This window comes from Megalobrama amblycephala, linkage group LG3 (assembly GCF_018812025.1).
Source record: "Megalobrama amblycephala isolate DHTTF-2021 linkage group LG3, ASM1881202v1, whole genome shotgun sequence".
NCBI lineage: Eukaryota > Metazoa > Chordata > Actinopteri > Cypriniformes > Xenocyprididae > Megalobrama > Megalobrama amblycephala.
Window position 1 is genome coordinate 61,837,531 of NC_063046.1, and position 16,162 is coordinate 61,853,692.

Consider the following 16,162-nt stretch of genomic DNA (forward strand, 5'->3'; position numbering starts at 1 on the left):
AAGTTTCAGTTCTTCTCTATATCAGTGTCAGTGTTTCTGAAACGCCTCCATCTTGAGTTTTCTTCACAATATTCCTCATTTAAATAATTCATAAGCAGAATAAAGGGGCGGGGCCTGGTTGAGTTAGTTAGTAGTGTGTTGAAACTGGCGGTTATGGTTGGGGGTGGAACATTTCCCAAACACCAATCACAACACACCGCTCCAGCCGACCAATCAGAGCACATTTTGCTTTTCAGAAGGAGGGGCTTTATACACTAAAAAATGCTGGGTTAAAAACAACCCAAGTTGGGTTGAAAATGGACTAACCAAGTGGTTGCCCAGACAGCAACACGATCCGGCCCACATCTGGTACATGTGGATTACACACGGACCAGATGTGGGCCGGATCTCGGCCGACACTATGTTGGTGTCAGGGAACATCAAGACTTTGGGCATAATATGGCATGTTTAATTTCTGGAGAGTAACTAAAGGAATGATTAACAAGTGATTAACTAATCGTTCCATTTCAGCGATGGTGTCGTGACTCTGATATGTTGATTCACAGGACCCGCATGCATAAGACGCGCACCCAGAAACGAACGGTAGTGAAGGACGGCCAAACCAAACAGACACACCTGGAACGGCTGGAGGACGCCCCGGACAGCCTGCGACCCGACGACCTGCAGCGACACCTGCACCAGCTGCTTCAGCGCTACTGTACGCCCGAACCCACCGAAGACACGGACGCGCCAGCGCAGGACAAACAATAAACCACCGCGGGCTTTGACACAGACTTCTGTAGGCCTTTCTACACCAGATCCCATTTTATCCTTTATTATTTATTAATGCTCGATCTTCTCATTCATGGCAAATAATGTAAACATTTTAACTGCTTCATGGCTGAATGTCTTTCTTATTTTCCTGACTGAATTTATTTTCTCATTTTGTGACCAAAGATAGTGTTTCCATCTGAATTGCGGAGTGAACTGTATGAAAACGTAGATGTTTTGTGTGTGTGAGTGTGTGTCATTTTGGTTGCGGTGTTAACGTAGAAGCAGAACTAAACGTAACGAAAAAGAAGTCGGTTTGGACGCTGAGCTCAACAGACATTTGTAAATACTGGACTTTGACAGAAACTGTCTTATACTCTTTTGTCTCCTGTATCTGCTGTACAACTGCATCGATGGACTGCTGTATAATTACAAACATCTCAGATGACTCGCTTAAAATCTCACTGCAGACCTGATCAAATATCATCTGAATATCTCTGGGCATGTGAGTTTGTAACCACAGTTAATCAAGTGCAAGCAATCAGATATCTGAAATAACTGGCTATGTATTTATACTGAGATTTAAAAACAAAGAATAAATATCATGCTGTAGTCTTTCTTAATCCCAGAATGCTTCTGAATGGTTTTTATTTAGAACTGATCAGTTTCGGTGGATGAAATTGCTTGTTTTTTCATCAAGAATGCTGTCATTAAACACATCCAGTTATTTGTTTTGGTGTACGAGCCCTAACATTATCTGCCTCTGTGTGTGTGTGTGTGTTCTCAGATCTCCTGTGTGATAATACAGCAATGTCTGTGTTTATTGGAAACTCACTAATATGAATGAATGACTGGATTTTTAATTCAGTCCATTTTCTGTCTTGTCCCATGTTTTAAAGTATGGCTGAATGTATGATTTGAATCTGCTTGACTTAAGCAGAACGGGGAGGACGAGTGATTCAACATTTGCCGGTTTTGTTCATTTTTCTCCTCTGCTGTTGCAACGATGTAAAATAAAAAAATGAAATGTTAATCTCACCATTACCTTATTTTGTATTAAGGAAAATATGCATAATTTGAGAATCAAAATGGATTTTGTGTTATATAAATTGGGATGAAATTAGACATTGAAGTTACTTTTAACAATCTAACTTACATCAGCATTTTTTTTAACTCTTTCCCAGCCAGTGTTTTTTAAAAAGTTGAAAGCTGGCGTTAGCATTTTTTACAAAACTTTCACGGCCCCCAGAATATTTTGTTGTATGAATATCTGAACATACAATACATATTAAAGAAAGAACAGAGCTTCTGCTTTTAAACAAACAAACATGCATTATTTTTTTTTATCAACACTTGAATGTGTTTCATTAAAAAAGCAACATTTTGAACAAAAAGCTGAGGAAATTGCACTTTTGTCAAGACTATGCGCATAAGCAATGCTTCTATCACTTGTTTCTGCTTCTTTTTCACCTGTTTTGATCCAGATTCTGTACTCTTTTAAAAGATGCATAACAGCGCCCCCTACTGTATAACATTAAAAACATAAAACGGCAGGGAAAGAGTTAATGTTTTGAGCACACACTATTATTTAAAGGTTTGAAAATGCATGACTGACTTTGTTTCTTGAGAGCTCTTAAATTAAAGACATTATGTTAAAATGAATTAAAAACTATATTTTGTAAAGAAATATAAATTGTACTTACAATTACAGAGCCCCGCATATGACATGCTGACAATAATATATCAAACATTCTTTTACATATTAATTAGAGAAAATTCCAAAGGAAAATATCATTAAAAGCATCATGCTTGTTGATCAAAACCAAGTTCTGATCATAAGAAAGTAAAAAATTTCAATATTCATAAAAAAGTATGAGCAGTATGTCCAGACTTCTGATTGGTTTACAGTTTACAGTTGCATCTACAGTATATCCTACGATGGCCAAGAGAGCTCAACGTGCTGCAACTGAAGAAAACACCAGCAAATTAACCAAAAACAAATACAGAAACACGCTGCAAGCACAGACGACAATGAGAATGTTTCAAGGGAACCCAAACAAGTGACGAACCTGTCTGAGGCATAACCGATTAACTGAAAGGTGAGTTTTATGTGTGTTTCTGTATTTGGGTGCGTTGTGAACCTTTGCAGCACGTGTCGTCAAACTGATGGCCCGAGCACCGATGGTGTGAGCACTGTAATCGCTCAGTCAATTCTTCTTCTCTGAAATAAATCACATTTTTGAGCGCCTAAACATGCTTGAAAACTCATGAAACTTTGCACATGTGTCAGAAGTGCTGAAAATTTACGTCTGATATGGGTTTCAGAATTAGGTGTGGCAAAATGGCTCAATAGTGCCACCTACAAAATTTCAATTAAGCGCGCTACATTTCACGTACAGTTATGAAATTCGGTAGACAGATGTAACAGACCAATACCTACAAAAAAGTCCTTGGGTGCAAAATCTGAAAACCAACAGGAAGTGAGATATTTTGAATTTTCTCTGCAAAATTTTGGCAGTTTTTGCCATTTCCACATGTTCTACTTTAACAAACTCCTCCCAGAGCTTTAATCAGATCAACGTCATATTCGGTCAGTCTAATCTAAAGGCCGTTAAATTGCGAAGATCTAGAGTTTTCACTGAAGGGTGTGTCCGTGGTGGCCTGACAAAGTTTAATGTTTTGCCACGAAACCCCCAAACTTCACTCAACTCAACTCAACTCAATTTTTATTTGTAGAGCACTTACAAAACCATAAAAATGGACCAAAGTGCTGTCCATAAATAGTGGATAATACTTGGCTAAGTGCTAATGTTTTTCAATTAACGCCACGAAACAGGAAGTTGTTGTAACTCAGATCTGGACATTGGGCCCTTTCATCGCTGCTTGCAGATTTAATTTGTTTAATTTCTATTTGCACGTGTTTTCTTCAGTCGCAGCGTGTTGAGCTCTCTCGGCCACCGTAATATCCCAATCATAAAACTATACAATAGCAGATAAAATGAATTGATTGTTGATGCAAACACAATTTACCAAAATAATGTCAGTACAAGCATTTTGCAGAAATCACACATTTTATTAGACATTTTAAAGTATTTAGAAACCTATCAAGTTCTCCAGTAATAATATGTTATAATGTTGAATGAGAAAATGAAAGCAAATCCAGAGGGTGTTTTGAAGCAATGCATGTGTATAACATGAATTTATTCTGCTTGACCATTGCCGAGTTTATCTATTTCTGTCAAAACAGAGGCTTGAATAAGAAATGGATCGGAAGGTTTCTGATGTGTAGATGACTAAGAGTGGAAAATCATGCACTATTCATTAAAGCTGTTTGTCGATTTTTCCTTGAGGATTCCTGCAAATTCCAGTGAGAAGCAGTCACGATGGAGAACGTACCCAATTAAAAACTACATTTCACACAACTCATTTAAAAAAGAAGGAAAAACTTTTCTGGCTTTGTGTTTTTCACAGAATGAGCATGTCTGTATAGTACAGTGTGAGTTACATTCGTTTTCCACATCCAGTTGTCTGCATGATAATGAACGAGCAAAGAAATGAAAATATAACTCTAAACATTTCTGCTTGTCAGATTTTTGGATTTCCTATCTGCACTAATAATAAACTATTAATACTCCAAAGTGTAAAGCAGGAATAGCAATTCACATAACGTCACAAAATGTACATCACTGAAAACCATAAGCAAAGCTCATATATTTGTCATTTTAAGAAATAAGTAAATGATCTGCCATTTTGAATGTCATTAATGACAAATTGAATTAAAACTAGTGCTTTCAAATCGGTTAATCGTGATTAATTGCATCTAACATAAAAGTTTCTCTGTATACATATTATATACGTGTGTGTGTCTATGTAAACTTTTATGTTTATATGCAATTAATCGCAATTAATCGATTTGACAGCACTAATTAAAACAACAACAAAAAACTCTGAATAATTATTTCCTGATATACACTCCCCTGTACCCAAACACCACAGATTACTAACAAATGGCTCCATATATTTTGTTATACAAAAAACGTAACCCTTTAAAAAAGATTAGAGTACTAAGTAAGATCATGCTTTTCACATAAACGAGTCTATAGTGTGTAAACAGCATACTCAATACATGTACATGTACTCGCATACAAACACACATCCTGATATGAAGCACTCTCCAGCCCTGGGTATCAGTCCAGCTGTGGATGTAAACAAGACAGTCGAGCAAACTGTGAAGATCGTGGATGAGTTGGGCGGACACTTGATGGAGCTCAGCTGACAGGGAAGGCCATATTAACTGGAAAAGCAAAGAAATATCATTTATTACAATTTTATACATAGACTAAGCTGATGACATTGACAGGGTTGGGTATCCACTATTTTTTCAGTCTACACTCTTTATCGATGGTTTCGGAGCACACGAACACACACCTCACTTGGTGGGCACAGTTGGCGAGCCGGACCGGTGGAAGTGGATATTCTGCCATTTGCCGTCACGGCGGTGCCAGACACGGGTCTCCTCCGACTGCATGGTGCGAGGCATATTGTTGACGTCCATGTATTGGGTGAGCCTTATGTAAGCGACGCACGCCGCGTCCTCTCCGATCAGGTGTACGTGAGGGTTCAGCAGGATGGTGTGGATGGGTTTGTGGCCTTTGGAGAGAGCTAGAGAGGGACAATAACGCTATAGTGTCATTTTCAGCCTTTTCTCGCTAAACAAACTTCATGTATTTCTCAGAAATGTACATATTGTAACCAGTAAGTGTAATAAAATCTTAAAGACATTAAAACATGCTGGAGCTTGACAGACTCAGTTTCTTAGTATGGAGCAAAAGCTCTGTCTGTGTGTTCCATGGAAGAAACACGGTTTGGAAACACATGTACAGTGGTGTGAAAAAGTGTTGGCCCCCTTCCTGATTTTTTATTTTTTTGCATGTTTGTCACACTTTAATGTTTCAGATCATCAAACAAATGTAAATATGAATCAAAGATAACACAAGTAAACACAACATGCAGTTTTTAAATGAAGGTTTTTATAATGAAGGGAAAACAAAATCCAAACCCACATGGCCCTGTGTGAAAAAGTGCTTGCCCCCTGCTGTTAAAACATAACTGTGGTTTATCACACCTGAGTTCAGTTTCTCTAGCCACACCCAGGCCTGATTACTGCCACACCTGTTCGCAATCAAGAAATCACTTAAATAGGACCTGCCTGACAAAGTGAAGTAGACCAAAAGATCCTCAAAAGCTACACATCATGTTGAGATCCAAAGAAATTCAGGAACAAATGAGAAAGAAAGTAATTGAGATCTATCAGTCTGGAAAAGGTTATAAAGCCATTTCTAAAGCTTTGGGACTCCAGCGAACCACAGTGAGAGCCATTATCCACAAATGGAGAAAACATGGAACAGTGGTGATCCTTCCCAGGAGTGGCCGGCTGACCAAAATTACCCTGAGAGCGCAGCGACGACTCATCCAAGAGGTCACAAAAGACCCCACAACAACATCCAAAGAACTGCAGGCCTCACTTGCCTCAGTTAAGGTCAGTGTTCATGACTCCACTGTAAGAAAGAGACGGGGCAAAAATGGCCTGCATGGCAGAGTTTCAAGACGAAAACCGCTGCTGAGCTAAAAGAACAAATGCTCGTCTCAGTTTTGCCAGAATACATCTTGATGATCCCCAAGACTTTTGGGAAAATACTCTGTGGACTGACGAGACAAAAGTTGAACATTTTGGAAGGTGTGTGTCCCATTACGTCTGGCGTAAAAGTAACACAGCATTTCAGAAAAAGACCATCATACCAACAGTAAAATATGGTGGTGGTAGTGTGATGGTCTGGTGCTGTTTTGCTGCTTCAGGACCTGGAAGACTTGCTGTGATAAATGGAACCATGAATTCTGCTGTCTAAAAAATCCTGAAGGACAATGTCCGGCCATCTGTTCGTGACCTCAAGCTGAAGGACAATGATCCAAAACACACCAGCAAGTCCACCTCTGAATGGCTGAAGAAAAACAAAATGAAGACTTTGGAGTGGCCTAGTCAAAGTCCTGACCTCAATCCTATTGAGATGGTCAAAAACCCTCCAATGTGGCGGAATTACAACAATTCTGCAAAGATGAGTGGGCCAATATTCCTCCACAGCACTGTAACAGACTCATTGCAAGTTATCGCAAATGCTTGATTGCACTTGTTGCTACTAAGGGTGGCCAAACCAGTTATTAGGTTTAGGGGGTAAACACTTTTTCACACAGGGCCATGTGGGTTTGGATTTTGTTTTCCATTCATTATAAAAACCTTCATTTAAAAACTGCATGTTGTGTTTACTTGTGTTATCTTTGATTCATATTTAAATTTGTTTGATGATCTGAAACATTAAAGTGTGACAAACATGCCAAAAATAAAAAATCAGGAAGGGGGCCAACACTTTTTCACACCACTGTAAATGATGACAGACTTTTGGTTAAGTTATTCCTTCAACACGTAACATCACGTCTTACCGTTTTCGAAGTAGAACCTGTGGAAATCCGTCCCCTCCACCAGGTTTCCCAGAGCTTCAGGTTCAAAAGACGTCAGTCCAGGGTCACAAATCTTCCTGTGGAATATTATCAACATATTATTAAAACCAGACATTTGTGACAGAGTGAAGAAAAAGCAATGCAATAAAAACACTCACGTGTACGCTTCAAAATCTCCGTTATTAATGGCTTCAATCAGCAGCTCTGTAACTTTAATTATCTCCTGTTTCCGCGCTGAAGCACACAAATGAAAAAAAGAAGAAGCGTAAAACATATTAGTAATCTTAAACAAAAATACTCTTCTAAATCTGTTATTTTAATTGAATCGGATTCACAAATCTGTCTGAAATGAAATACTAGTGTAATCAAGTTACTACAAGATAAACACAACAATGCTGAGATGTAAATTGTTTTGGTTATTATTTAGTATGTTATTCAGTTCAGGGGCTTCAACCCATAACCATGTCTTGAACACTGGGGGAGCAATTTTTTTATAAAGGAAATTCTAGTTGAGAAATAATTATTTTGAACTATTTGCAAATAATATTAGCATTCATTTGCATTAAAATATGCACACATCCACTTTTATTTGTATGGCTAATATGTCGAAAACGTAAAATGTTTTTGGTCTCATCACACTCTGTTAAGAATTACATGAATCACGTAAACTTTCAAAACGTTCGTATTTAAGATAAAAGTCGAGTAGTTCGCATCACTGGATGTTACAGTCGGTCGTTTGACATTTCTATCGTAAAACAGTTGAGATGTATGAAATGTTTCGCTCTTTACGTCGTACCTCACTCTTTCAATGTTAAACTGACGCTTCGCACTGGAATTCACGCTCTGCTTCTGTGAACGGTAAACCCCGCCTACTTTGATTTTATTGGTGTTCTCAATCATTTTGACATTGACGAGCGCTGTTAGACCGCTTTACGAATCTTTTGTTTCAAATCAGTGGTTCGGATCAAATATCAAACTGCCAAAGTCACGTGAACCATTGAAATTTCAAAAACACTTATTCAATGAAGTTTCGAAACACTTATGACGTAATGAAGCCTCATTTACTGAAATCACGTGACATTCGCGCTCCGAACCACTGATTCGAAACAAAAGATTCATAAAGCTTCATGAAACAGTGTTTTGAAGTCCCCCATCACTAAATATTGTTGAATAAAGTCGTTATTTTGTTTTTTTACCGTACAAAAAGTATTCTCGTCTCTTCATAATATTAAAGTTGAACCACTGCAGTCACATGACTGTTTTAAATATATTTTTAGTAGCTTTCTGAGCATCTGAAAGTGTTAATTATCTTGCTGTCAATGCAGGCCTCACCGAGCCATTGGATTTCATCAAAAATTAGACATTTCTAATTATTTGTCTATGGTGGTTACGACCCTGACAGAGCAGAGACTTCATATTGTATAAAATCCAGTTTCGCATTTTAAGCCTGGCCTGTGTAATATTATTTAATTTTTATGATTCTTGCATCGTAAAGCCATTAAAATCATCAAATCATTGATAGTGTTCAGAGAAAATTACATTTGTGTTTAATTGGTGTTGGAAAGCAGCTAACTTTTATTTTGGCTCATTCACACAGAACATGTTTTTGCTTTGAAAAACACGAGATGAGGGCAGTGGAATGGGGAAAAACGCAAGGTCTCGAGACCTATTTTAATCTGAGAGCCGCCATTTTAGAACGGCGTGTCATGCGCAAGATGCTGCAAAAGATGCAAGATGCGAGCGCAACGGTCATTCACTTCCGTCTAGCGCATATTTACATAGAAAACATTGGAAAAGTAGCGCACTGGAATGGAAAAGCGGGTTCTGTGTGAACGGCTCCTAACACTACCTTTAAAACAGCTTAGCGCTGTAGTGACACAAAACTCTACATCACTTCTATGCTTGTTTAAATTATGAACTGATGATGCCCAGTTTGCAAGAGGTTGACTCTGAGTCGGTTATTCTCAAGGAATGCTTAAAATGGTAAGAAAAATGATCAAAATTGGTTTGAGACCAATCAGCCTGTTTGCTCAAGCATAAAATCATTTGGTGTAAAACAGAACCCCATTCCAGTATTCCACCACAGTTTTCCAGACCAGCACTGGATGAAGTTTAATACTTTCCTACAGTCAGCTGAAAACAGTCCTGGAATATACGCTATCATTTACAAGCTTCAAACACACATTTAGCAGCCGGATGGTTTTTTGTTTTACTTTGGCTTTCAAACTTCCACACAAACTGCATTGCAATAATTTCCCAATATGTAATTTGTGTGGAAATATTATGAAGTCTGTAAACATGGTGTTAACACACACAGGCCAGAGACGAGACTCGCTGAAGACCGTCACAAAGAGGAGAGCAGAGAAAATACTGTACCAAGCACAGCAAACTCACTATAAAATATTAATATTGAACTGGGCGTGTGGGTTTATATAGCAACTGCCATTATAATGAATGGAAATGCTGAAGGATAGCATCTACAGATCTTCTTAGGTGGAAAATTCCAGTCAGACTGTGGAATTGAATTGACTGTGCAGTTATTTTTGTTGCCACTAGAGGGCAGTAATGCTCCTTAAACGTCTTACTGCACACCCGCACCTCAATAGACACTTTACAATCAAAATGAGAGACAAAACCAGATGTTTGCAGTGACGCTTCAGTGCTTTGGTGACAGTGACAAAATTTAGTGTCTTATCAAACTCTAAATAAGACAAGAAAGAGAACGGTATATGACGGCATTAGAGTGTGGAAAGCTTGTGTCCAGCCAGATTCATAAATCATAATAAACTGTATGTCTTCCACGGTAAGGTGTGCACACAGCCACAGATCCTCAGAGCAACTGGAAGTCATTCATTTTCCATGAGGGTTGGTGATTTGACTGATGCAAAATGTGAAGAAACAGAAACACAACCACTGGGAGTGCAGATGAACACTGTAGATATTAAGGTAATCATAACTCATAAGGTAACTGCAAAATTCATTTTCGTTGTTCAGTCACAATATAGGCATTATGCTCCATTTGATTTACAACCCTTTCCTCTCCAGGAAGTTATTTTTTTTACCTTTAACTAATTTAAAATCCTGATAGACTGTCAGAACGGAATGACGTTGTTTGTGTGGTCAGTGGTTTCTGCAGCCCAGTGATAAAGTTAAGCCATAAAACAGACCGCCTGCCAACAGGAGAGCGCTTCGGGCAGCTGTAGATGACGGTCAGTGGCTGTTTTCATTCTGTAATCTTTAATGATAAGTTAAAAGTTAACCAGCAGCGGGCGACATGACATTTTGTTGTTTGCTTGGATCTGTTGTTTAATGCTGGACACCCACAATGACATCCGACTCCATGAACACAGAGTGTTCATTTTCTCCTCAGGGATTTCCAAAAATTAAGGAGTTCTAGAACATGTAATGTTTACACATTACTGCTATAAAACAACATCTCCCCTCTGGAAACTCGTGTCACACTAGTGCATATACCGCTAAACCTTGATCTGAGAGTCGTTCTTACAGCAGATTCTTGACCTGACCAATAACTTAAACAAGTTCAGCTTAAAATCTTCCTGATTGAGTCACAAAACAACACTTTCTTTCAGCTGTGATAAGAAAACTCAAAAGTGCCCCTAAGATGCCATTTTAAAGACAGGTTCCTAATCTTGTTTTGGAGTCTCCTATAACAGGTTTACATGCTTTAAAGGTCAAAAAACACTTTTATTTTCTTATAATATACACACAGAGGACAGAGGGGCGTCGTGCACGGAGTATCGTTTACATTCACAGACAGCTACATTACACACTGCATGAAAGGTAATATTCGAAAAAGCACTTCAACTCGCAATTGTGAGATATAAACTTTTAATTGCAAATTCATCTCACAATATCTTGCAATAAAGACAGAACTGTGATATAGACTCGCAATTGTGAGTAAATGTCACAATTGTAAGCTGACTTTTTCTCATAAATTGACTTTATAACATGCAATTATAACTTTTGCATTATAACTTTTTTCTCAGAATTGCAGATATAAATTCGCAATTTTGGTAAGAGTCAGAATTGCGAGATAAATGGCCTTTATAACACGCAATTGCGAAGTTATATCTCAATTATGTGATATAAATGTGATTCCTCGCAATTGCGACTATTTCACAGAATCGTGAGTTTACATCTTACAAATCTGACATTATAACTTGCAAGAAAAAGTCAGAGGTGTGAGATAAAAAAATTAAAAAAAATCACAGTTACTTTATGTATTATTTTATTTTGTGGCAGAAACAAGCTTCCATAGAAAACTTAATCTAGCACCTAAAAATAAGATATCGCTTTGACATTAACAACATCTGAGGTCTTATCTGTGCAAATCACAGATATAATAATATTATATTTTAAAAAAAATGTCTGCTTAGCATACGCTTTAAGTGATTTTTAGTTATTTGCAATCATGTGGCCTGCTGGTTCAGCCAATCTCATGGGAAAACATAACTGTGATACGAGGTGGCGATTTTGTATGAATTTGAATGGTGTGAATCATACAAAAAACATATGATTGTAAAAGTAAGCATGAAGGACCACCACTAAACATACCCGATGCATATCGTATGGAAACAGATGAATGAGATCATGCAAATTATCCACCAATTCGCCAAAGCGTAAAACAGTTACGAACTGCCGTGAGATTCAGCTATCAGTGTACGCTATTTTAAAGGTGTGCGTTGACTTCCTGTCTCCCTCCCCTGGCACTTACACTGAATGGTGATGTGGCTCTGGATTAGCTGAGACCTTTTGGGAGCAGCCTTGGGATTAGTGGGCTGGCCACAATCGGCTGTTGAGTTGACGTAGAGGAACGCCAAAAAGGCCAATAGGAAAACAAGCAGGTAGAGAGCCAGGAGGGCTTTGAGAATGCGGTTACAGCAGACTTCTTCAGGCCACATGTTTGGGAGGTACCAGCAGCAGGAGACAGAGGAGGAAGAGGAAGAACTAGACTGCTGGGAATGAGATTGTTCACGCTTGTACATTCTAGATGGAGCGGCAGGCAGGCGGTACACTGCTCCGAGTAAATGTGGAGGATTTATTTATATGGGAAGAACATCAAGGGAAGGATAAATGGATGGATGGGGAAGCAAATAAACTTAGACATGGATTGACAGTGGGAGGGCAAAAAGCAAGGAGGTAAGGTTGTTAAAAAGAGGGGGAAAAGGATAAAATGAGTAGAAATGTCATGGAAGATGAATAACACATTTACACCTCCTGAAAACAGACATGAATGAAACAGCAAAGGAATGACAAATGGCACAGAAACATCTCCCTTGTAAATATATTCAAACAATTTTGGTTCAGAAGACACGCAAGAACCAATGGCATCATTTTTGTTGTTCATATTAGGGGTTTTTGAAAGTCAACATTTATATGATTTAAAGTTGAGTTGAAGTCGACTATTCGCTGGTGACATCATTAATGAACAAATAAGATGAACACGGGTCGTCTTGTGCACAACTATGGCATATGACACAGTGCTGCCCACTAGGCTATTGTCCTACATAACAGCTTATTTTTATCAGTTCTTTTGTCTTTGGGTCTTTATATTTCTTTCTATTTCGTTCCCTCGATTTGCTAAATCTTGCACACGATTTACTATTTCGTTCCCTCGATTTGCTAAATCTTAAACTCAATTTACTATTTCGTTCCCTCGATTTGCTAAATCATGCGCACAATTTACTATTTCGTTTCCTTGATTTGCGAAATCATGTGCACAATTTAGTATTTCGTTCCCTCGATTTGCTAAATCTTGCACACGATGTACTATTTTGTTTCCTCGATTTGCTAAATCATGCGCACAATTTACTATTTTGTTTCCTCGATTTGCTAAATCATGTGAACAATTTACTATTTCATTCCCTCGATTTGCTTAATCTTGCACACAATTTACTATTTCATTCCCTCGATTTGCTAAATCTTGCACACGATTTACTATTTTGTTTCCTCGATTTGCTAAATCATGTGAACAATTTACTATTTCATTCCCTCGATTTGCTTAATCTTGCGCACAATTTACTATTTCATTCCCTCGATTTGCTTAATCTTGCACACAATTTACTATTTCATTCCCTCGATTTGCTAAATCTTGCACACAATTTAGTATTTCGTTCCCTCGATTTGCTAAATCTTGCACACAATTTAGTATTTCGTTCCCTCGATTTGCTAAATCTTGCACACGATTTACTATTTCGTTCCCTCGATTTGCTAAATCTTGCGCACAATTTACTATTTCATTCCCTCGATTTGCTTAATCTTGCACACAATTTAGTATTTCATTCCCTCGATTTGCTAAATCTTGCACACAATTTAGTATTTCGTTCCCTCGATTTGCTAAATCTTGCACACGATTTACTATTTCGTTCCCTCGATTTGCTAAATCTTGCGCACAATTTACTATTTCATTCCCTCGATTTGCTTAATCTTGCACACAATTTAGTATTTCATTCCCTCGATTTGCTAAATCTTGCACACGATTTACTATTTCGTTTCCTCGATTTGCTAAATCTTGCACACAATTTAGTATTTCGTTCCCTAGATTTGCTAAATCTTGCACACGATTTACTATTTCGTTCCCTCGATTTGCTAAATCTTGCACACGATTTACTATTTTGTTTCCTCGATTTGCTAAATCTTGCGCACAATTTACTATTTCATTCCCTCGATTTGCTTAATCTTGCGCACAATTTCCTATTTCATTCCCTCGATTTGCTTAATCTTGCACACAATTTAGTATTTCGTTCCCTCGATTTGCTAAATCTTGCACACGATTTACTATTTCGTTTCCTCGATTTGCTAAATCTTGCGCACAATTTACTATTTCATTCCCTCGATTTGCTTAATCTTGCGCACAATTTCCTATTTCATTCCCTCGATTTGCTTAATCTTGCACACAATTTAGTATTTCGTTCCCTCGATTTGCTAAATCTTGCACACGATTTACTATTTCGTTTCCTCGATTTGCTAAATCTTGCGCACAATTTACTATTTCGTTCCCTCGATTTGCTAAATCTTGCACACAATTTAGTATTTCGTTCCCTCGATTTGCTTAATCTTGCGCACAATTTCCTATTTCATTCCCTCGATTTGCTTAATCTTGCACACAATTTAGTATTTCGTTCCCTCGATTTGCTAAATCTTGCACACGATTTACTATTTCGTTTCCTCGATTTGCTAAATCTTGCGCACAATTTACTATTTCGTTCCCTCGATTTGCTAAATCTTGCACACAATTTAGTATTTCGTTCCCTCGATTTGCTAAATCTTGCACACGATTTACTATTTCGTTTCCTCGATTTGCTAAATCTTGCACACAATTTAGTATTTCGTTCCCTCGATTTGCTAAATCTTGCACACGATTTACTATTTCGTTCCCTCGATTTGCTAAATCTTGCGCACAATTTACTATTTCGTTCCCTCGATTTGCTAAATCTTGCACACGATTTACTATTTTGTTTCCTCGATTTGCTAAATCTTGCACACAATTTAGTATTTCGTTCCCTCGATTTGCTAAATCTTGCACACGATTTACTATTTCGTTCCCTCGATTTGCTAAATCTTAAAATCAATTTACTATTTCGTTCCCTCGATTTGCTAAATCATGCGCACAATTTACTATTTCGTTTCCTTGATTTGCGAAATCTTGCACACGATTTACTATTTCGTTCCCTCGATTTGCTAAATCTTGCACACAATTTAGTATTTCGTTCCCTCGATTTGCTAAATCTTGCACACGATTTACTATTTCGTTCCCTCGATTTGCTAAATCTTAAAATCAATTTACTATTTCGTTCCCTCGATTTGCTAAATCTTGCACACGATTTACTATTTCGTTTCCTCGATTTGCTAAATCTTGCACACAATTTACTATTTCGTTCCCTCGATTTGCTAAATCTTGCACAAGATTTACTATTTCGTTCCCTCGATTTGCTAAATCTTGCACAAGATTTACTATTTCGTTCCCTCGATTTGCTAAATCATGCGCACAATTTACTATTTCGTTTCCTTGATTTGCGAAATCATGTGCACAATTTAGTATTTCGTTCCCTCGATTTGCTAAATCTTGCACACGATGTACTATTTTGTTTCCTCGATTTGCTAAATCATGCGCACAATTTACTATTTCGTTTCCTTGATTTGCGAAATCATGTGAACAATTTACTATTTCGCTCCCTCGATTTGCTGAATCTTGCGCACAATTTACTATTTCATTCCCTCGATTTGCTTAATCATGCGCACAATTTACTATTTCATTCCCACGATTTGCTTAATCATGCGCACAATTTAGTATTTCGTTCCCTCGATTTGCTAAATCTTGCACACGATTTACTATTTCGTTTCCTCGATTTGCTAAATCTTGCACACGATTTACTATTTCGTTTCCTCGATTTGCTAAATCTTGCACACAATTTAGTATTTCGTTCCCTCGATTTGCTAAATCTTGCACACGATTTACTATTTTGTTCCCTCGATTTGCTAAATCTTAAACTCAATTTACTATTTCGTTCCCTCGATTTGCTAAATCTTAAACTCAATTTACTATTTCGTTCCCTCGGTTTGCTAAATCTTGCACACGATGTACTATTTTGTTTCCTCGATTTGCTAAATCTTGCACACGATGTACTATTTTGTTTCCTCGATTTGCTAAATCATGCGCACAATTTACTATTTCGTTTCCTCGATTTGCTGAATCTTGCTCACAATTTACTATTTCATTCCCTCGATTTGCTTAATCATGCGCACAATTTACTATTTCGTTTCCTCGATTTGCTAAATCTTGCACACGATGTACTATTTTGTTTCCTCGATTTGCTAAATCATGCGAACAATTTACTATTTCCATTCCCTTGATTTGCTTAATCATGCGCACAATTTA

The 16,162-nt window shown here is 37.7% G+C and overlaps 2 protein-coding genes across 14 annotated transcripts in view; one reads left to right on the forward strand and one right to left on the reverse strand.

Moving 5' to 3' along the window:
* ank2b (ankyrin 2b, neuronal) overlaps window positions 1-1,783 on the forward strand; it is an 85,944-nt gene extending 84,161 nt beyond the window's left edge. For all 7 annotated transcript variants that reach the window (XM_048186435.1, XM_048186440.1, XM_048186441.1 and 4 more), the window contains one exon: window positions 546-1,783. In XM_048186435.1, coding sequence (XP_048042392.1) covers window positions 546-750 — 205 coding nt within the window. In that variant the 3' untranslated portion in view covers window positions 751-1,783. The remainder of the gene's footprint in view (window positions 1-545) is intronic.
* A 2,019-nt stretch (window positions 1,784-3,802) lies between these two features.
* camk2d1 (calcium/calmodulin-dependent protein kinase (CaM kinase) II delta 1) overlaps window positions 3,803-16,162 on the reverse strand; it is an 81,392-nt gene continuing 69,032 nt past the window's right edge. For 6 of the 7 annotated variants that reach the window (XM_048186445.1, XM_048186443.1, XM_048186447.1 and 3 more), the window contains 4 exons: window positions 7,422-7,497; window positions 7,246-7,340; window positions 5,179-5,412; window positions 3,803-5,044 (listed from right to left, as the gene is read on the reverse strand). In XM_048186445.1, coding sequence (XP_048042402.1) covers window positions 5,180-5,412; window positions 7,246-7,340; window positions 7,422-7,497 — 404 coding nt within the window. In that variant the 3' untranslated portion in view covers window positions 3,803-5,044; window position 5,179. Of the gene's footprint in view, window positions 5,045-5,178; window positions 5,413-7,245; window positions 7,341-7,421; window positions 7,498-11,998; window positions 12,299-16,162 lie in introns of all 7 variants that reach the window. The other variant, XM_048186448.1, reaches the window with a different exon arrangement.